Consider the following 22,903-nt stretch of genomic DNA (forward strand, 5'->3'; position numbering starts at 1 on the left):
ACTCATCTTCAGACGAAATCTCTGAGAAATCGGAAGTGGGTAGGGGCATGTTGTATGGATCTGTGTTTGCTTGTGTAAGTGGTTGTGTTGTTGTTGGTTGTTGAATTTTTGGTTATGGGGGAAGGGGTATCAATTTTTGTATTGTCTTTTCTTTTTTCATCTTCTTTGTCTGTTAATTTTGCAGTTTTTGTAGTGTTTCCTTTCGTTGATGTTGTTGATGTTGCTTTTGTTGTTTTTTGAGTGGATGGCGGTGTGGGCAGCAAGGCTTTTTTTATGGCTTTAGTTAGTCTTTGTTGTTGTTGTGTTTTTAGGGCAGTCGGACACTCCTTTTTGAGGTGTGCCTCGCTGTCACATAAGTAACAGCGAGGCCACCTGCCCTCTACCACTATATGTAAATTTTGGTTTCCTGCCAAACGGATGTATGGTGGGATTTTTTTGATTTCTTTTTCGTTTGTGTGAAACTGGATTTGTATGTTTTTTCCCGTCCAGTTGCTTTCTCCAACGTTTATTTTAAGTATGTTTATGTTATCCATATCGACACATATGGCCGATGTCAACCATAGTGTGTCTATTGTTGGAGGTGCGTGTTTTATTGTTACCTTTGTTACCTTTTGGCCAAGGTAACATCGTTATTTCTGGTGTGTGAAGAGTTAGCGTTGAATATTTCTTTGCTAACTCTTCATTTCGAAAAATCACTTGTACCTGTGCAAATTTGTAAAAAGTAATATATGATTTTTCATTCCAAATTGATTTCAAACATCGTTCAATCTTGTCTATACTGGCCTGTTCCGGCTTTCTATTTTTAGTGTTTATTATTTTATATATTATTGTTTTTCTACTTGTTTCCTCTATGTGTTGTGGTATGTTTAAGTGTATTTCACCGCTTTCTTTGGTGATTAATTTTCTCATTTCTATTATTTCTTTTGTTGTGTAGGACACAACAGTTTCACTTTGCTTCAAAGCTTCAGCAAAGTTTTTGTTTTTGTTATTGTTGCTGCTGGTGCTGGCACTGGTATTGGTGGCAGATGTGGTATTTGTGACTGTGTCAGTGGTGTTGTGGCTTGTATTCATTTTTCCTTCCTCTCTTTCGCTTGCTGCTGGTGAAGAGAGCAAAGGTTGAGTTGAACTGTTGCTGCTGTTGTTGGTGGTGGTGGTGGTGGTGATGGTGGTGGTAATGATGGTGTTGACGTCAGAGACTTTGGAGACATCGTCTGTGTTCTGTTTTGTAACCTTGGTTACAGTTTTGCTTTTGTTGTTGTTGGTGGTGGTGGCGGTGTTAACTTTCATGTTAACACTTGCATCTGTGTGTGTGAAGTCTTTTTCCTTTTTCTCCATTCTCTCGTTTAAATGTGAGGAAGGGAGTATCGGAAAATCTATGTCGAACGAAACACTGCAAAATTCAGCGTTTGACGAAATTTCTCATGGCTAGAAGACGCCATCGTCCAAAACAAAAAAATGGCTTGAAAGCTGAAATTAATTTTTAAAACCTGGAAATGTGCCACACAGGGCAGATTTCCGTTGCTAAAAACTTGCCTCCTCCATTTCGAGGCATACGGCCGATATTACCCATTGGGTGTCCACTTCTGATGGCACATTTTTTATAATTACTTTGGTCACTCTCTGTCCAAGATAACTTGGTATCATCACCAAGTTTTCTGTGTGGAGAGAGAGTGTCGAAAATTGCTTCGCTAAATTTTCATTCAAGAATCTCACCTGTACTGTTCCAAATTTTCGTCCCCACGTGACATGCTCTTGATGAGCCCATACAGGTTTAAGAGACATCTCGATCTTATCTGTGTTAGAATTTTCTGCACATCTGGTTTTTGCATTTAACAGTTTATAAATAATGCATTTTTTGTTTTTTTGTTCTATTATTTCTTTGGGTATATTTATTCTAACATCATCGCCTTCTTTCGTAAGAAGGGATTTTGTGTTTTTAATTTGTTGTGTGAATGTCACTATTTTCCTTTTTTCTTTTATAGCATCGGCGAAATTTGTTTTTGTTGTGCTGGCGGACATGTTCTTTTGAATATTTTTGTTTATGTTGGTGTTGGTACTGCCGGGTTCAAAAGTGGTAGTAGTGGCAGCAGAGTTTGTTGAACAGGTGGTGGTGTCAGTGCTGATGGCCGATAAATTTGCGTCCTTGCTGTTGTTGTTGTTGTTGGTATTGGTGGTGGCGGAGGTAGTGTTGGTGGTGGTGACAGCAGTCTCCATGACTTTGTCGGTTGTCGTGTGTGTGCGCGTGCAGTTTTCATTCTTTTTTGTTTCTCCTAGCGTTTCAAGGCTAGGGAAATGCTGGTCCATGAACGACTTTGACCAGCGTTCCATTACAACATTCCTCGACATTTTCCAAATGTTGAGAAAAAATACACAAGTTTTGTTGGGTTGAAACTGCCCCTAGCGGCCAATTCCTCCCCTGTAAAAGCACACAAACGAAGTTGGGTGCCTTATACAGACAATGTTCAAAAATTTTTTTCAAAATGTGGGCGAGAAAAGGGTCAAAATAAAAGGTTACCTTGCGAGCCGATGCGTCAACACGTCAGTCGATAGATAGATAGATAGATGTTGGTGGTAGTTGTAATGGTGGTAGCATTTGTAGTGGTGGTGGCAGTGTTAGCATTCATGCTAACACTGGCACCTGTTTGTGTGCTACTTCGTGAAGTTGTGAAGGCAGTGTAGGGAAATTAATGTCAAACGAGTGGCCAAACAGACCGGCTTTCGTCACATGGCTTGGAGTGGCCATTCTCAAAATAAAAATGGCTAAGAAAGTCGAAATTAATTTTATAAAATCGGGAAATACGCCACATGGTGCAGATTTCCCGTGCAAACAAGTTGCACAACCGAATGTATCAGTTGTTGCACAACTTTTATATACAAAATATGATTCAAAAACAAACTTTTAAAGGCAAAAAATGCAAACTTACTTGGAGCCGATGTGTCTACCGTCCGTCCATAGAGATAGATAGACAGACAGGGTGGGTGGGTGGGTGATGACATCAACCAGTTTCCTCAAATGACCATGGATGGAATGAACAACTTTCTGAAGTACATCGTCAGGGATATCCTTGAGAACCTCCTGTATCCATGTCTCCAAGTACTCCAGTGTGTGAGGTTTTGTTTTGTACATCTCTTTTGTGTAACCCACAGGTAAAAATCACATGGAGTGAGATCTGAACTTCTTGGAGGCCATTCATGAGGACCGTGTTGTCTCATCTGGGCTCCTGGAAAGAGCAAAATGGGATGGTGCACCATCCTGCATGAATATCAGGCCACCAATCTTATCCCAGCCAGACACCATGGGCCACACATAATTTTCAAGCATCGGAAGATAGCAGTCCATATTCATGGTGTCACACAGATGTGGGCTGATGACTCTAGTTGCTGTCATTCAGCACCACATGGTCACTTTTGGTTGAGCTTGCATCCTCTCAACTGTCATGTTCAGATTCTTATCGCATGATGCCCAGTAATGGCAGTTATGATGACTAATGAAACCACCAACATGGAATGCAGCCTCGTTACTTCAGAGGATGTTTTCAAATAATTCAGGCCAATTGTCATGCCAACCTAGCACTAACTCTCCATATTCCATTCTGTGGTCAAAGTCAGCCTGGTTTTAGCTACATAATGGGGTTTCCACAGACAAAACTTCATTTCTTTATGCAATACCATACCTATTGTGTGTCTTGTTAGTCCACTTTCACAAGCTGCTTGATGTGTTGACTTTTTCAGGTTGTGATTAAACATTTCTTGCACTGTTGCCACGTTTTCCACTGATCAGGATGTGGCTGGACGGCCACTTCTTGCATCTTTCACAGAGCCCGTAGTCATCAGCTTTGCATGACAACTTTTTATTGTCTCCAGATGTAGTGTTGCATGCTTACCTTTCCATGCATGCCACCATCTCTGAACCAAAACAGTGGAATTCCACACTTCATAGCATTCTGCTATCTTAGCTCACTCCTGAACAGTCAAGTGACCGGCCATCTGGAAAAAAGAAATCCCCATTATTGTTGTCTGTCTAAAAATGTTTTTGTCATGACCTCAGGGATTTTGCTGACGGTTGGTTGCTGTACAGTGGAGCTCTCATGTTGGTGTTAAGAGTCAATGTTGTGACCTGGTGCCACAATGAAGAGGACATAAGACATGCTCGGACTTCATCTGCCCTGATTCCTTTGGGAATAGCTAGAAGAGTCTGCTTGAAATCCTCAGACCACAGGAGAGTAACATCTCCCATTGGATCCTGACAGTCTCTGATGTCTTGTAAGGTTTTATCAAGTGCTTCAAGTGCTCCTTTGTGTGTCACGGTGCACACAATGAGCTGGTACCTTCTTAGCACTTGTGCCTTGTCTGAGCTCTTGCTGATGTTGCTAAATTCAGAGGAAGCTTAAAGGTTGAATGTACTGTCCTGCCACCAGGCAGCAAAGTTGCAGCAATCCCAGAGAATGCCACAGCTAATGCAATGTTCTTGTGCTGCCTAACTTGGGTGAGGAGAAGTTTTGTCACAAATATTTTTCCTGTTCCGCCAGATGCTTCCAAGAAAAAGATGCCTCTTTTTCAGTGGCACATACAGTCAACAATAGTGTTGTAAGCCCGTTGCTGGTCCGGAAGCAGTTTTGACTCAGTTTCAATGACATATCTGGCAAGAGCATCAATGTTGTAGGATGTTTCTTCTAAGATACCTTTGGGAAAGGTGGTTGACCCTGTTTGCTAGGTTTGGGGCAGGCCATATGTGGGCAAAGCATTTCTACTCATTAAAACAATCTTGTCTTCTATGTCAATTAGTGCTTCATGTCTTCTATGTCAATTAGACTTCATGACTGAAACCTACTTCCATGATAGGAAACTGCAATTGTGCTTGATGTTTCAGATCTTCAGGCAGGTCATCTCTATACTTGAGCCACAAAGAGGATCATACAGTTCACATGGTAGCAATGATATTGCAAATAGTGCCCCAAGACTTCTAGGTGGCCAAAATTGCATCCCACTGTGCACCATGTTCTAGTAGTCCATGTTTAAAGCTGGTTTCCCTATATGTAGCACAAACTTGTCCATCAACAGTTTTTAGGTCTTGGAAACCTGGTCCTCTGACCTCATGCAGTAGCAGACAGAAATGGTAACACATGTGTTGGCTGGGATGACTGTGTAAACTCTCCACATGCAATTGTTAAACTTTATGCCAGGTTGTCCATCAATATAGCTTGACCTGCCTGTCTTTGTGTCCATGTCTTCTTGTTCCAGGTGTAGTAGGATGGTACCTTGGGATACAGCAAGATTTGAACAAATGGACCTACTTGGCAATGTTTGAAAAATGCAGTGAGGGTGGTGTCCTTTGGTTCCTGTGTCAATTGAGCTGCATTAGCATTGGTGAAGTACACACTTTGACCATTTTCCAGGTGCACTGCAAGCTGTTCAATGGCAGGGTGCCTTTGGTGTAGTGTAAAGTAAAAAAAAAAATTGCGCCAGAAAGCTTCATTGCTACTGATGTATCGTCCCACTTGGTATTGTGTTACCTCATCTCGGCTGTTTTCTTGTTGACAGCTAAACATGGCAGCATCTGAACCCTTGTGTATATAATCATCTATGTACTTGATGGACTTCTCAGAGTTATAGAACTCAACATTGATATGGGCATTGAATGCCTTTAATAGGAGTAGACAGTACAATACTATCCATCTGTCGTCAACCCCGTGTTGACCAATCTTTGCTGTAAATCCTCCATCTTCTGGTTTCCTTTGTCTGCATGATGAATATCCGTCAACGCCAGTCTGGGTTTCTTGAAAAAAACTGCCTGTAAAACTTTTTGGTGCACACATTGTCTTTCAAACATGGTAAGATTAGGTTGAAGCCACACCCACATGGACCATGCACCATGTTTGTCTTCACTATCACATGCAATTCCTTGTCAGTAGATGGATCTCGAAGCTCTACAGAGATAATTTTGTCAATGTCATTGGAACTGATTTTTGTTGACAGCCAAATCAGAATTTGCGCATGTGGAAAGCCTCTTTTTTACCATTCAGTTGTGTACATGTCACATTTTACAGATCCAAATACCTGCACTTTCTTGATGTGGTTGAGGAGTTTAATTAACTTTCAGCTGAAAGACTCTGGCCAGGAGGTCATGTCTGTCTTTGGTCTTTTGACCTGGGAGGAGTTCATTCTTGATCTCATTCCATTTAGGATTGCAAGTAAAAGTTATAAATAGGTCAGGCCTGCCATAATACAGCATGTTATAGCATCTTGGGTTCTCTCGTGCATGTAGTGGGAACCTCCTGTGAAAGTTGATGGCAGGATACAGACTTGTCCTAGGCTTCCAGGAGCTGCATCATTGTTGGTGCCATTTAGAAGATAAATGTAAATCTCAGAATGCAACTTTTTCTGATTTAATTTTATGTACCACAATCCTTCTGACTCCATTTTTGCACCCATATCAACTGTAAATTGGTGATAGAGTTCTTGTGAATGGTGGAGGTGATTAAAACAGTTGACTCGGGTCATAAAGCGAAATGCATGGAAGTCCACGCAGGAAATGTTTTGTTGGTATTGTTACGAATGCCCGCCTCGAGTGTGAGGCTCCTTAACACCAGCTCCTCTTAGTTTTCCGATTCTTTATTTCTTGTTGGGCAGTCATAACTCAGGTGTCCCTTTTTCTTGCAACACCAACACTCGCCCTTGAAAACAGATCCTGCTCTATCGTTCTGTTTCTTCTCTCGCCGCCAACTGTAGCAGTCCCGCTGCCTGTGTCCACTTCTCCCACAGTGCCAACAACACACACCAGCCATCTCTTCGTTCCGCTCACAAAGTTTTCGATTATTTCGAAGTCCTTCAGCTTCACGGACTTTTACTCTCCTAGCCATGAATCCGGAGCTGTTACTCACCCGGAAATTTCCGGTGCTAGATTTCACATAGGACTCGAACTCCAGAGCCCTAGCCAATGCCTCTTGCATCATACCTGGCCGTGTCTGTTTCACCTGGACCTTCAGATTTACATTGTCCAGCGCATCGATGAACTGTTCCTTTAGAAGAAGAGACAATAGGTCAGGGGTCGCTGTCGGGTATGCTTTGTGTACCGTGCTTTCCAAATCCTGGGCAAGCTGTTGTAGAGGCTCCCCTCGAACCCTAACACGGGTGCAGAGACGTGCCCTGTACACTTCACTCTGGCACATAGTGCCATATTTCCTGTTGAGAACTTCAACTAGCGCCGAGTATTGATTCCTGTCTACTTTCGACAGCTGGCCCAGCACCTCCAGTGCAGGACCCTTCAGACTAGTGGCAAGCTGAACGGCTCTTTGCCCCTCGTCCCAATCGTTTTGGTCTGCTAGCATCTCGAACTGGATCCGGTAGGCTTCCCACGACACCTTGCCATCAAACTCCTGTGACTTCTTCCTAATTGGGACCACACCGCTACTCTGAACTTCAGGAGATCCGCACTCAGACGTCGGAGTATCACGTGATGACGCAGCAATAGCAACTTCTTCAGGTTTAGCAACCTCAGGCTCGGCAGCACAAAATTTCTCAACACGCTCCATCCTCTCGTTAAGCCTTTCCACCTGCTGTTTACACCATGCGACATCACTGCTCAGTCTGCGGAACTCCTCCCTAAATTGTCGGTGATTCCAAAAGTTACGATCCTAATGACAGCATGCCATATCCTACTATGTATATTCGTGGAGTTCAGAAATGGGATATGGCTGAGGCCCCTTTCGGCCAGGTACCCGATAAAGCATTTCCTCAACATTCAGCTAACGGTATCGCAATGTGTGTTCAGTCTTCGAAAGATACCGTAATGGATTATACCAATTTTGTCATTATTCGTTGTTATGGTCGCAGAAACGGAGCTACATACAATGATTGACTATCAACAAAGCACACTGCAGAAGGATGAGTGATTGAGTAAACGTCGCGTGACGTGACGAAGATGCGAATGTTTTGGGGTTATTAGTATACATATAACGTGCAAGAGGATGCAAAAACATTCGTAAATAACAAACAATGTATTTACGTGAAATAAAGATTTTATTCAGAATCTACACTTTCGTATTTATCAAGTTTTTCATTTAACATCTTTATCTTCTCCATCAGCATTTCATTTTCTCTTCTAACAAATTGACAATTACATTTCTCGACATTGTTATTGCAGAAGAATGAAATGTTACCGTCTATTGCATCATGTCTAATAAGAGGAGTAGGGGAGTTAAGCTTTCTCTTCTTATATTTTTCCATTTCGTATTCACATTCAGAACGATTCATTTCGTCAATTAATTCATCGGTGTCCTGACTGTACATGTTGGTTATATCTTCTAACGCTGGCATATTTTCAATATCAACCTCATTCTCTAGAAATTCTTGTAGTATTTCTTTAAATACCATTGTGTTGTCTGCGGGTGTAAGAGGACGAATATCCCATCTATCCGCACTCATCTTTGTTTGATCTGGATCGTAATTAGCAAATACCACTACATGCGGTATTTCAAAACTTTTGGTGACAGATACGTATTTACAGGAACATATCAGACCATTTTTAACGCTTTCCATAACCTCGTAGTTGATATGTTGTTCTTGACTTCTTGTTAAGTCAAAAATAACAATGCGTTGTCCATTGTACATGAACTTTATATCCAGACTTCTTCCATTCTCGAATCTTATACCATCTAAAGTCTGCAGGTATCTCGATAAATATGTTTTTCCACTATTCCCAATAGGATCCGAATACCATATTATTTTACGCTGATCTGGTTCATTCTGTAGTTCATCTAACAGTTCCTGTTGCCATTTTCTCCATGAACTGTTTCTATATTTTTCTTTTATTTTTTCAGTAGTCATTTGCTGTTGCTCTTTCCTGAGTTCAGCGAAGCTCTCCTTCTGTCCTTCCAGCATTCTCACAATCAAGGCCAGGGATACTTCCTCCCTCCCTGCCTGGCCCTTCGTACGCTCTCCTTCCGAAGCCATAACAAACAACTAACTCACTGCAGCAAATCTATCAATCCCACTTCTGACACCAGTTTGTTACGAAAGTCCGCATGCGAAGCACCTCAAACGAAGAGAGAACTCGCGCGCGCGTGAACGTCGACGCTCAGTGAGTCGGGATGTTCGCCACGACCAAGCCCAGGCCGGAGCACGTAACAAAGACAACAGGCAAAGGGAGGAAGAAATAACACGGAGACCATGTGTTGGGTAGTGGAACTAACTTTTTTTCTTTTTACATCAAACAATACATAACAGAGCATAAAGCATAACTATAAATTCAATAGCATTTAACAAAGGTTTCAGAACATTACATAATCACAAGTTTACAATCAAGAGTTCATATATCAAGTCGAATTAACAGTTCCTTCACTTCGTTGTTTTTCTTTTCCATTAACAACATGTCACAAAGTTATTTCTTTTCTTTTCCACCCGTCAACATCACAGTTAACGAAATCTCTTTTTCTTTTTCAAAACATGTAACGACAAGTACACTTTTAAAGAATATTTAAGCAAACCTTCACCGCACGAATTTTCTTTTCTTCGAAGCTCCTACTACAATCCAAGAAGTGACCAACTGACTACTACCATCTCTTGGCTGCCACAACAGTTCCATCTCTCTGTTCCTCTCTCTCATTGCTTCAGTCCCTATCGGTTAACTAGTACTTTCTCAGCCTCTGCCTGACAGACTCTCTGTTCATCTTGGTTGGCTGCTAGCCTTCACACCGGCTCGCGTTCTTCATCCAACTGCTGTCCACCAACCGCTTGATGCCAACTGCTCTCGCCAACTCCTTGATACCAACTCGACCGTTGTATTTATCACAAATGCCATAGCTTTACAGTGCTACTTTCCCCCCTCCAAAGCTGGGTCAGTTCAGTACAATTCCTCACTTGTTTTTCTGAACTTTCGATGACCGGAAAGAGTCATTGATCACACCTACGCTAAAAATAGCTGTGGTTGTTGACAGGACAAAGGAAATACCATTGTCCTCAACAACCAGAATACGGTTTCAAACCCAGCTCGGGAGATAGGGATATAACATTAATTTGTTTTTCATTGGTTGCATCAGTATTATGCTGTAGAATACTGAAATAGTATCCATCTTCACCATTCATGAAGAGCACTGGATATTGGAGCGCATTGTAGGATCTGTGTGTTTCACTGATCCATTGTAAGGTGTTGTCACAACGCTTGAGAACAATGTCTCTTTTCTTGTGCTGGTCACCATGGAGAACTACAGCAATTTCATTGCATGCAGATACATTATAGTGACCTGCATGTTCCCGAGATGGCCTTTGGCCAGCATTAAGTACCTCATTAAAATTTGTTGTAGGTGCTGTTTCCAAGGCATATTTGAAGCTCTGGACATAGCTGTTTTTCACACGTACCATTTCTTGAAGTTTTAGTGTGAGATCCAGGTTAGTACCAGGTGAAATAGAATTCTGCCTGACTGCTTGTTCTTGATAGTTGCCAACAAAGTACAGCTGAAGAAATTGAAGCTCTTCATTTGCCAGAGGCTGGAATGATCCAGTCCTGTGATACACCTATCCGTGCACTTTGAAAGTGGCCATAAATCCACCTTCCCTGACAATATTTGCCCTAAAAGAGGTTATTTGAATGGCACAATTATATTTTCTGATCTTATCTAGAAAATTTTTTGACTCTGTTGTTGTGCTTGTAAGTAGAAGCTTCAATGGCTGTGGTAGATCCTCAAGGGTGCTGATGGGGTTTAACGTTCCTATTGGAGCAACACATTCCAGGAGTTTCTCATGACCACTTTTTGGTGTTGCAAAACTGGCAAATGGTAGACATATTGCCAATTTTAATATCAGAGTGGATAACATAATTAACATTAGAATCATAGTCGAATGCTTTTAATGATAACAGAGAACTGCATGATCTTGAAATACTCTGCTGAACATTATTCTCCAGCCGATTATCTCAATCTTCTGCAGCTTGTGCAGCAGCAATTGCAGCATTCCTTGTCTGCTGAATTGCAGGTTGTCCTTCATTCTTTGTAGCTCATGCAGCAGCATTCCTTGTTTGGCAAATTGTGCATTGTTCTTCATTCTCTGCAGCTCATGTTGCAACATTCCTTGTATGGCAAATTGCACATTGTTCTTCATTCTCTGCAGCTTGTGCAGCAGCAGTTGCTGTAGCATTCCTTATATGGTGGATAATACGCTCTTCTTGACTGTCTAGTGTGTGCTGAAGCTGTTAATGCAGCATTCCTGGTCAGGTGAATACTACGCTGCTCATCACTTTCTGTTGCACTTGCAGTAACTATACTTGCAGCATTTTCTGAATGTCTAATTGAAGTCTCCTGTGATGATTCATTTGCTCTCCTTTTTAACCAGGGTTTATATATATATTTTAAGAAAAAAAATAGAAAAGAAAATACTGGATGGCTTATACTTTTTACAGCTAACTAAGGTGTTGTGCTTCTCAAGATTTTCCCTAACATTATCTGGTGGTAGGCTAGCCATTTTGTTCTTAAATCTTGTATCTGGTATATTCGATATTTTAGTCTTAAATCCACTTAAACATAGAGTATACAGATAAAAAATCTCCTTATTGGCAGACAAATTAAATATTCTTATCGAAATAGCAGTAACAATGCTATCAATGGTGGATTTTGGATGATTTGAGGATGCATTAATATAGGAGATGGATTTGTTAGGTTTGCAAAAAGGGTAAAACAAACCTGTATCCGAGTCCAAGGTAACATCTATGAAATTCAATAAGTTGACATTGAAAATTATATTAAAATTGGAAAAATCCTTCAAGAAGCTTCTCAGGGATTTCCTCTATTTAATGCAGTTCTTGATTGTCAGCGTACAGCTAAGAGAGCATCGTCCCTATACAGTCCTCCAGTAAGGAGGGGAAAGCTATCCTTAGTTTAAGAAAGTAGGTAAAACCGCACCAAGTTGGTTACCTGTACCGAGTCTGAAGACCCCATAGTAACATCAAAAAGATTTTCATATTTGCCCTCATCCAATCATGCTTATTAAAGGAAATAAGGGTCTCCCTCGCTGCTAAGATTATATCGATGTCAGAATGAGGTATATTCACAAAATTCTAGGTGAAGATAAGGGTTTTGTTTAGCAGTCTAAGGGAAATTGAATTATAGTAATTCAAAATGTCCCATTGGATAAGTTTCAGATCATGCCTATCTGTGAGAGAACTAAACGAAAAAATGATGTTCCCAGTGGAACCCCAAAGGGGAAGCTTAACCTTATCCCTAACAATGGGAATAATTCTATCAATAATAAACTTGCTAATCCTGCCCAAATCAGACTTAGGCATATTAATCCAAAAATTATTACAGTAAGTAAATCGACTAAAAATTTAAAGAGAAAGTATATAAAATAAAATTATACCCAACCATGAAAATTATATATAAAATGTAAAAGTCAATATAGTCATCTATGATAATTGCAGGAGCATGATATGAATCCAATCGGGTAACTAGTCCTCATCTTCACAAATCATTCCAAAAGATAATTTAACATCCAACATCTACGGCCATTTTGAGAGTTCATTACCAAAAATCCAATCCTTATTATTCTGTTATTTATTATAGTACTATATTTATTAGAAGTGAAATGTTTATCTATGGTAGAACAAATTACTCAGATAAGGTTAGTCCTTATCTTCTTGCCATAAGGTAAGATAAGCCAGATATTATTATTATCCTTTTTATTCAGGCATTTCTCGTTGCTTTTGAGTGTATGTTTTATATATAGAACATGTTTCTTACGTTTTAAAGATTTTTTATAGTTTTTTTTATTGTTTAGTCTGTAGTTGGATTCATTATAATTCATATTTATATTTTTATTATTCTTTTTTATGTTAATTTTTGGTTGATTTGTATTATAACCAAGTTTTCATTTACCTGGTTGTTTGTCCGGTGGGTTTTCATTATGTGTGTCAAATTTAATTTTCTGTTTGTATCCTGCCTTAGCCAATGTTGAGTTATAATAATCCTTATTTACATTAAAAATTTCTTGACTAGATGAAAGGTAAAGTCCCAGGGTGTCTAATTTCTGGAGTATCACTTTCAAATTCTTACATCAGACTTAAAATAGGCTTAAATAAAAATAATTGTAGGTAAAATTCGTTTCCTTTCTTTATTAACAAATATATGTCTGTCCTATATATAGGACACTGGGCACTGATGCTATATATTTATAACTAAAGAACAATATGTATATATTTGGAATAAACTTAATGATGCTGAATGTGAGCATCTATGTTGATGAAAAATTATGTATAAAACTTAATTTGGCTAATTTATGAAAAAAAAAAAAAAAAATACCATGTCTATTGTTGATAATTGATAAATAAGTAAATGAAATTATGAAAATTAACGTAAATATCCGTTCTTGTAAATTTGCTCTCAAAACCTCAATCGTACTTTTTATTTTGAATGATAAGGACTAAAAGAATCCACACAAAGGGTGACATTGCATTTTTGACAATAATTGAGGGGTTTGCTTTGGCAGTCTGTATGTTGACACTGCCCTTGCTTCTCTTGCTTTGCGATTGCATGTCCTTTGCTATCATATCTCATGCTGTTTATTAGCTTAGAGATGGAAGATGTCATGCCTTTGGTTTGTTTTTTTTGTTGAACTTTTCAGATATGTAAGACAAATATATCTTTGAAAGTTGAGTAATGTTAATATTTCACCCTTTCCATCATGAACTAAACTATAAATAGCCCATGCATTCACGACGACCATGTCAAGAAATCATGTAAATAGTGGCCAATACCACTTTTTACCTTGAATGGAAACTGTGTATTTTGACACTAGCCAGTCATGTTTATTGACACCTCCCATGCAATAGTTATATGTAGTCAAAATGTGAGGTTGAGAAACATTACCTCTAGTTTTTTCATGCCTTTTCCAGTGAAGTACATTACTAGTTGGTTCAATTGCATCAAAGTTAGTACCAATTGACACACATTTATTGTCAAGCCACTTGACTATAAGTATTTCATTGGTCACATTAAATCTGTAATCATAAGATCCTCTTTTTCCTTTTTCATCAATTTTGAATCTTTTAATGGACATTTCTTTAGTCGATTTTCTCTCATTGTGCCTGTTGCTTGGAATCCTTTCTCCAACAGGTGAACCAGCAAATCATAACTTGTAAATAAATTGTCAAAAAATACAGTGTGAGAGAGGATCTTCTACCACTTCAAGGATTTGAAGAACAACTCTGCTTCCAGAGTGAGATCATCATATTGACTTTCTTTTCCATTCTTACCGCAAAATAGTTCAAAGTTATAACAATATCCAGACACTCCACACAAGGCCCAAAACTTGTAACCAAATCTAATGGGTTTACCTTTAACAAATTGTTTCAGTGAATTGTGTCCGTAGTACTTGATTACCATTTCATCAACTGAAAGAGTTTTTTCAAAAATCTTGTATTTTTTAAGAGTTTTGGATCATTTCAATTAGAGAGCGAACTTTGAAACCTTTATCAGTTTTATTTTCCTCCCAGTTCTCATTATAGAAATGAATTATGCTTTTCAGATTCTGAAAACGATTCCTTGTCATAGCTTTATAGATCAGAGATACACTCAAATCCTCTTCATTTGACCAGTATTGTCTAGTGGAGGGCAACTTGTGGTAACTGGACAACATGAGAATGCCAATAAATGCTTTGAGTTTGTCTACTGATTGTGCGTCAGTATTATTTTTACTGGTTGCAGAATACCTCACATTTCCTTTATGATGTGCTCATATATTTCTGGAGTGATTATTGTTTCAAATATTTCAAGTGGACCATAATATTGCAAAGCGTCTCTCATTTTTCTGAAGCTCTTATCATAAGTATCAGTTCTGTTAGAATACTTCGTATACTCTGGCTGCTTTTTTCTCCAGATGAGTTCTGAACTACATGATTTCCCTTTTTTCATAAAACCTTTTCTTGAGAAAAACTAATCTCCCTCAATTTTTCATTTTCAATTTGTTCTTTTGTGGGAAGATAAACTAACGTTTTATGAGAAAATTTTACCAAAATGGTATGGTTTCTCTTGTGTTAGTACGTCTGTAGGAAGATAAACTGCCACTTTGAGAGAAAGTTTTGCCACAAATATCGCTTGTATTCAGCTTCAGTTTCTGATATCTACTTTCTAAAAGGAGTCTTGTCATTTTAAAAAATTATTTGCAACTACGTGATTTTGGGTTCAGTTCCACTGTGTGACATCTTGGGCTAGTTTGTCTTCTGCTGTAGCTCTAGGTGGCCAATTCACTGTGTGTGAATTTGGTAGATGAAAACTATGTGGAAGCTTGTTAAGTGTGTATGTTTTGTTTTGTTTTTGCCTCTCTCCACTTCACAACTGGTGTTGGGGTTAGTTTACGTACGTCCTCTAACTTAGCAATCTGGCAAAAAATGGCTGATAAAATATAGAATAAGACTTAGATTTGTTTGACTAAAAACCCTTCGTGGTCGCAGTCCATTGAGTGCAAACAAGTAAAAAGATAAAAATTAGTAATAAACAGTATTTGTAGTTAGTGTTTGTAAGTAGAATAGTGATGACTGGTAATTTATCCTGTTGACTCCAAAATAATTGTAATGCAAAGGTGGCCACAGCAGAATTTGAATTCGGAATGTCAAGAGCAGAAATTTTTGTTTGATGCTAGTCATTATTATTGGTCCCAGTACATGACTGTTAATGACTGGTAATTTACTTAGAATGAAAAATCTTGCTAACGTCAATGTGCGAGGCCCCCCGGCTTCTTTGCACTGTGGAACCTTTTTGGTTGCAGCCTGATCTTACAGCATACCAGGGAGTGGTCTGTGTCGCAGTCCGCACTGTGGTAAGAGCGTGTATGGAGAACGTTTTTTATGGCAGCACGCCTGACCACAATCGGATCCAGTTGGTGCCAGTGCTTTGAGCGCGGGTACCTCCAGGAGACCTTGTGTTGGGGGTTCGTTTTGAAGAAGGAGTTGGCGATGCACAGGTTGTGAAGGGCACAAAGCTCGAGCAGTCGCTGACCATTCTCATTGAGTTTTCCCACTCCAAACGAATCAAGGCAAGAGGGCCACGAGTCGTTGTCTGCACCCACTCTAGCGTTGAAGTCGCCCAGGAGAACAAGCTGTTCGGTACTTGGTATATTCCTGATGGTAGATGCAAGGTTCTCGTAGAACTCATCCTTAGTGTCCTAAGTGGCAGACAACGTTGGGGCGTACACACTGACGAGGTTGATGGGGCCTTCGCTTGTGTTAAGGCAGAGTGTTGGGAGTCGCTCAGAGCCGCCGCTGTTTGGTTCTATCATATTCAGCAAGCTGTTCCTTACTGCAAAGCCCACTCCATGCTCTCTGGGCTCGTCAAAGTTCTTCCCTTGCCAGTTTATCTCTGCCGAATTCGCCACCTTGATAATCTCAGTCTCGTTCTCATAGTTAAACAGGATGGCTTCCACCAGCCATTCCTCATCTATTTCGGTCGTCTGGGGCGTCCACACAACACAAACTCACTATAAGACTACGTATACTAATATGATTTCAGTTGAACTATGATGCAAAAACACTTATCTTTTATATATGTAATGTATTTTTGGCCATGTAACAGCACGTGCTTTTCTCCAGACTGTCTGCTCTTTCTTCCCCCACTTTCTCTCTGAACTTTTCCCTCTTTCCCACGAAGATCCTCGTTCGAAATGCCACTCCTACGCCTATTTTTTCCAATTAAAATTTTCACTGAGTGTCAATCTAATATATTCACTGTGTACATCTAATTGACTTTGTTGTTTTTTCTTGTTTTTTTTTTTTTAATCTCTGATTTACTTATATACATGTATGTATATATATATATAAATAAAAAAATAAGCAACACGGATTTCAAAGGTGATTGCAGTACGCACGTTTCATGCTACTCCAATTTATTTAAGTAATGCGAGCATTACATTAAATGCAATATGAAGAGCAATCTTCAGCTGCATGAAAATGCAGTAAATTACTGTATTATTTACAAAAAATTCATGAATATTTTACAAAAAAATTTCCCGTCTTCCCACAGATATAGTAAAATCTTCTCTTGTCATACAATCAGAATTTCTTACTCTACCCTTCCTAATGGGTTAAACAAAAAGAACATCAAGTCAGCTAGAATAAATGAAGTTACAAATAGTGGTCATATGAATACACATAATAATCTAGCTAATACCAATAATGAAGATAGTAACAATATACTTAGTCCTACCAACCATAATTTCAACCAACAAATAGAATGCATCAGTAATGACGTTGCGGTTTTATCTGAAGTTGATGATAGGCCCAACTCCAATAGAAATAATAGTGATCAAGGACATAGTTCATATAATATCAATATGCCTAATGTGGAAAGAATAAGTCCAACTGATAGCACATCAAGATATGAATTAAATAATGATGGTAATAATCAATATATACCTAATAATAGAATTGAAGAATTGATAAATGATATTAGTGTAAATAATTGTAGTAATAATAATAATAGAGATATTAGAAATAATATAGGTGGGGTTGATAACCCCATCATGTGCAACTGTAGAAAAAAGTCCCGGTTTCTCTTGGCTTCGAGCAAATTATCAACTGCACTAAAACCACATTCGACCAAATAAGACGAAGGGAAAGGAATCAGTAGCTCTTTCGCTGATGTAGAAATTTTAGGATATTTTCTTTCAACCTCGTCATATAGCCACATCTTTGTACCTTTCGATTTAAACAAAGTCTTCACTGATTCATCATGTTGTAATTCTGATAACTCTTCTTGGTATTGGATTGTAGCATCAGAAACGTTAATCAGAAGCGGTTGAGTTAACCAAGAAGGAAAATTCATTGCCTTTAAATCGCAAAATCTGTCATTGAAATCCTTTATCAAGATATTTAAATGATCAATAATTACAATGCCAGCATCATTCGTTATTTCACATTTACTCAACCAGTAAGGTTCACTGAAATTTCTTTTGGAAAATTTCTTTTTCCATAATTCAAGAGCTGTAATAAATCCAAAAATCTTTGCTTTTGCATCAATAAGTGTCATGTTTGCACCTTGAAGTTGTTTATTCAAGTTTCCAAGTTTCTCAAATATGTCTGTCAAATAACTGACAAATGCTTTTCCATCCGTTGTTGACAGCAATTTCATTTCACATTTATCACTAAGAAAGTCGTTAATCTGATCAAATAATTCCATGAACCTCTTTAAGCAGTTTCCACTTGATAGCCATCTTACTTCTGTACGAAGCAATAATCGAACATGTTCGGCACTTTGATTTATACATAACTGCTTAAAAAGACGTTCAGATTTAGAATTTCTTTTAATGCTGTTGACACACTTGATCACACTTTGAAGAATCTTGTTAAGAACAGTGGACAATTTCTTGGCAACCAAGTTTTCTCGGTGTATTACACAATGGACAGTCAACATGTTTGGATTTTCATCCTTCATCATTTTTAAGCATCCCGTATTCTTGCCCATCATGGCAGGTGCACCGTCTGCCGCACATGCCAGTAAGTTTTCCTTTGGTATTTTGTTTGCATCCAAATAATGTTTGATTTTGATGTAAATATCATTTGCAGTTGTGGTGGTTTCAAACGATTCGCAGAACAGCATCTCTTCCTGAAACTCCTCGTGGTCAATATACCTCACATAAGTCAATAACAGAGCCTCACTGTCCCGGATTGTGGATTCGTCCATTTGTAATGAAAACTTACGCAATTTTAATTTCTCAATGAGCTGGCTTTCAACATCTTGCCCCATTTCATCTATTCTGTTCGAGACAGTGTTATTACTGAGTGGCATAGTCCTGATATCTCCATCATCTTTTTGTAATACAGTTTTTAAGAATATTGAGATAGCAGGTTTAATCAGTTGCTCTCCAATAGTGTGATTCTTTCCATGTTTTGCTATAAGCAAGGAGATTTCGTAGCTGGCTTCAAGGGCACGAGTATGAAGCGCTTGTTTTGCATGAAATAGTGAAGTGAGTTTTGTTCTGTTTTTAAATTTTTCTTTCAATGATTTGAAGTATTCCAAATCTAAATTAGAATTATTAGGATGTCTTACCTTTAAGTGCGCTTCCAGCCTACCTGCCTTCATTGACTCATTGCTCATCGTCTGATTACATAATAAGCAAAACGGTTTACGCTCATCATGCTCATCAGGAATGAATCCAAACTTCAAAAACTCCACCGCGTATTGACGAGTCTTCTTGTTTGGTTTGCTCATTTTCAATAGGGCTAACAAAAGATATTAAAGTTGAAAGGTACAGTATTGAAAGTCTCGGGAGATGACACAAATCCAAGAAAGCGATGGAGACGATGAATTTTGCAGTGTGAAAAGAAAGTGATTCGTGGAAACAACCGGCAACAACGAGTCACCTGAGCTGAGTTGGCTGCTGCCTTGAAAAAATCACTGCATAGTTTATGTTGCAATAAAGAGCTGTGGTTTAACCCCAATTTATAGACTATTTTTTGCCGGCGGTTATAACAAAGCTTAGATGCGCGCACTCTTCAGTATAAACTAATTGAGGCAATTGATTGGCTTATCTGAATAGTAATGCCAGCAGTTCCTGTCGATGAAAATTTCATGCATCATTTACTGCCAGTAGTGATTCATGCTACATGTATAGGGATGCGCGTAAGTTTATTGCTCAGTGCGGGATCTTCTTTGTCTCCCTGGGGTGCGAGAGTTTCCGATGTGGAGGCTTCAAAGGAAAGACGGAATCTAAGGTTGTGCCTGCGATGACCGCTCGTCATGTACAAATATTTTCACAGCCCACGTCTATGCCCCGCACCCCACCTGAATTTTCTCAGGCCCCACCAGTGGGGCATACGCCCCACCTTGGGAATCACTGATATAGGATGTAGTATTAACCTGAAACAGAGAATATATAACCATAAGTCTTCGTTTAGACTTAGACATAAGGCAAATAGTACGACATTGGCAAGTAAAATTTGGGAGTTAAAAGATAATGGTATTAATTTTAGCCTTAAATGGGAAATTATAAGAAAAGCTCAACCTTAAGGAAATAATAGATATGGATGCGAATTGTGTTCAATGGAAATATATGAAATTTTTAAACTTAGAAACAATCCTAATCTAATCAATAATAGATTAGACCTTAGGGTATCATGTGTACACTGCTCTACTCGCACTTTTAAATTTTTTAAAAAATAGGCCTTTATTAAGTAACTAAAGTTATCAAATAATAGTACTTTACTTCTATTATGGTCATCTAGGACTATCAATTAGCACATATTTATATTGGTAATTGAACCTTTATAACATATATTCCTGATCTCTCACCTTAACATCTAATCTACTTAAATCAATCATCAGATTCCTGTATTGATTATCCTTGTTATTTCCTAACATCCTTTCTTTTTTCAGTCCCTTAAACCTTAGTAAACACATTATTATAAACTAATATAAATCCGATAATAATTTTTATTTTTTATTCACATTATATAAATAAAGCTTACCTATGTGTCTCCTAAATAGTATCATTATCTTATCTTCAGCTAAAATTTTTTTAAGATAATTTTTTTTAAAGATAATTCAAAATAGTTTTCATGAACCCAATATTCTTAATATCCTTAAATTTTACACTCTATCCAGAACCCCTGAATTCAATACTGACATTATTTCATGATTTTTGTGGAAAATAACTACATCTCATTTTATCTATTTTATTAATATACATACCTCTTATTGTGAAAATATTGGTTAAAGTATTATTGTTGTCTGTACCACTATACTGTTACTCTATTCAGACTAAAAGAAAAAAAACCTATTTGACCCATATACCTTGGGTTGTAATTCCTCAACATTTTGGTAGTAGTAAAATGACCTGATACTACTATGACCAGTGAAACCTTTATATTCTAATACATCTTATAGCCTTGTCCATGCATACTGCTTACACCTTCCCTCTCTTTAGAAGTAATTGTCCCTTATGCTATCACCACTAGATAAGAAACAATAAAATCTGAGACAGTTAAAACTTTTGTCTAGAATCAACTACTAGCCTGATAGACTCGGCTATGTCAAGATGGACTTATGTATTCTTCCTCACATTTGGATTTTTATGTATTCTCTCTCCCACTTGGATTTGAAATGTTGCCACATTTATAATGTCTTTTATACAGTAATTTTCTGCATTTTCGTGCAGCTGAAGATTGCTCTTCATATTGCATTTAATGTAATGCTCGCATTACTTAAATAAATTGGAGTGGCATGAAACGTGCGTACTGCAATCACCTTTGAAATCCGTGTTGCTTATTTTTTGATTTTGATCACCTATCCTTTTGGGATACGATATTCGGGTGCCTACGCATAAGTACCATATTCAACCTTGAATATATATATATATATATATATATTATTCTTTTACTTGTCTGTCATTTGACTGCGGCTATGCTGGAGCACTGTTTTTAGTTTTGAACAAATCGTCCCCAGGACTTATTCTTTGTAAGCGTAGTACGTATTCTATCAATCTCTTTCGCCGAACTACTGGTGTTCCGTGGACGTAAACACACCAACATCGGTTGTCAAGCGATGGTGGGGGAACAGTCACACACACACACACACACACACACATACACACACACACACACACACACACACACATCTATACGACAAGCTTATTTCAGTTTCCATCTACAGAATTCACTCATGGCTGTGGTCGGCCCGAGGCTTTAGTAGAAGACTTCTGCTCGAGGTGCCACCCTGTGGGGCTGAACCCAGAACCATGTGGTTGGGAAGCAAGCTACTTACCACAGATTTACTCCTCTATATATAGATATAAATTTGGACGCATTTTCTATTTTTTTCTCAGTAATCCACCCTTCTCTCTCTTATATATATATATATATATATATATATATATATATCGGAGTAAGCACATAAAATGTGCAACAAGGTGGAAAAAAGAGTACTCAAATACCAGAGGTAGAGTAATATGCTTTATTTAAAAGCAGCAGAAATATAACAAAAGACTCTTACTCGGAGTTTCACGTTCCCGTTCATCGGACAGTTTTAAAACTGTCCGATGAACTGGAGCGTGACACTCCGAGTAACAATCTTTTGTTATATTTCTGCTGCTTTTAAATAAAGCATATATGTATACATTGTGTGTGTGTTTATTTCATTTATTGAAAGTTGAATATTACATTTTGTATAAATGCTAAAAAGTTTTTGTTCAATAAAGAAATTATTTCACAGAAATTACCTGTCTTTGAAGTTTATTCTTATTAAAAAAGGCGATGAGCTGGCAGACTCGTTAGCACGCCGGGCAAAATGCTTAGCATCATTTCGCTCGTTCGTGCATTCTGAGTTCAAATTCCTCTGAGGTTGATTTTGCTTCTCATCCTTTCGGGGTCGATAAATTAAGTACAAGTGAAACAATGGTGTCGATGTACTCGACTAGCCCCTCCCCCAAAATTGCAGGCTTGTACCTTTAGTAGAAAGGATTATTATAATTATTATTATTATTATTAGGTGGCGAGCTGGCTGAACCATTAGCGCGCCGTGCAAAATATTAGCGGCATTTCGTCCGTTTTTACGTTCTGAGTTCAAATTCCACTGAGGTCGACTTTGCCTTTCATTTTTTGGGAGTTGATAATATAAGTACCAGTTGTGGACTCGGGTCGATGTAATCGACTATCCCTTTTCCCCAAAATTCCAGGCTTTGTGCTTTTAGTAGAAAGTATTATTATTGTTGTTGCTGTTTTGTCTTTGCTTTATTTGTACAAGCTGCAACCTAATCTCAGAGACACCAAAGGACAAGGTTTTGGATTTGAAGATGCATGCAGGAGAAGTGTTATGCTATTGAAAAAAAAAAAAAAAAAAAGAAAAAGGCAAAACAAAAACCGATGTCTGTGTAAAAAGAAAAAAAAAAAGAACCTCTTTATACACTGAATGAATAAAATTGCGTTTACATG

At 38.3% G+C, this 22,903-nt stretch overlaps 3 protein-coding genes across 3 annotated transcripts; all 3 read right to left on the reverse strand.

The window, feature by feature from the left end:
- Positions 1 to 4,085: 4,085 nt before the first annotated feature.
- On the reverse strand, positions 4,086 to 13,359 carry LOC149135025 (uncharacterized). The gene has a single exon (XM_089353776.1). The coding sequence runs from the start codon at positions 7,530 to 7,532 to the stop codon at positions 6,597 to 6,599; it is 936 nt and encodes a 311-aa protein (XP_089209902.1). The 5' UTR covers positions 7,533 to 13,359; the 3' UTR covers positions 4,086 to 6,596.
- LOC149135026 (uncharacterized) lies at positions 5,175 to 5,816 on the reverse strand. Its single transcript, XM_089353462.1, has one exon. The coding sequence runs from the start codon at positions 5,814 to 5,816 to the stop codon at positions 5,175 to 5,177; it is 642 nt and encodes a 213-aa protein (XP_089209588.1).
- LOC149135027 (protein ZBED8-like) lies at positions 10,736 to 21,117 on the reverse strand. The gene is made up of 4 exons (XM_089353463.1): positions 17,393 to 21,117; positions 14,240 to 14,377; positions 11,673 to 11,696; positions 10,736 to 10,839 (listed from the first exon to the last, which is right to left on the reverse strand). The coding sequence occupies exons 1-4, from the start codon at positions 19,185 to 19,187 to the stop codon at positions 10,736 to 10,738; spliced, it is 2,061 nt and encodes a 686-aa protein (XP_089209589.1). The 5' UTR covers positions 19,188 to 21,117.
- Positions 21,118 to 22,903: the final 1,786 nt, after the last annotated feature.

Source organism: Octopus bimaculoides, chromosome 6 (genome assembly GCF_046866305.1).
Source record: "Octopus bimaculoides isolate indiv1 chromosome 6, ASM4686630v1, whole genome shotgun sequence".
Classification (NCBI taxonomy): domain Eukaryota; kingdom Metazoa; phylum Mollusca; class Cephalopoda; order Octopoda; family Octopodidae; genus Octopus; species Octopus bimaculoides.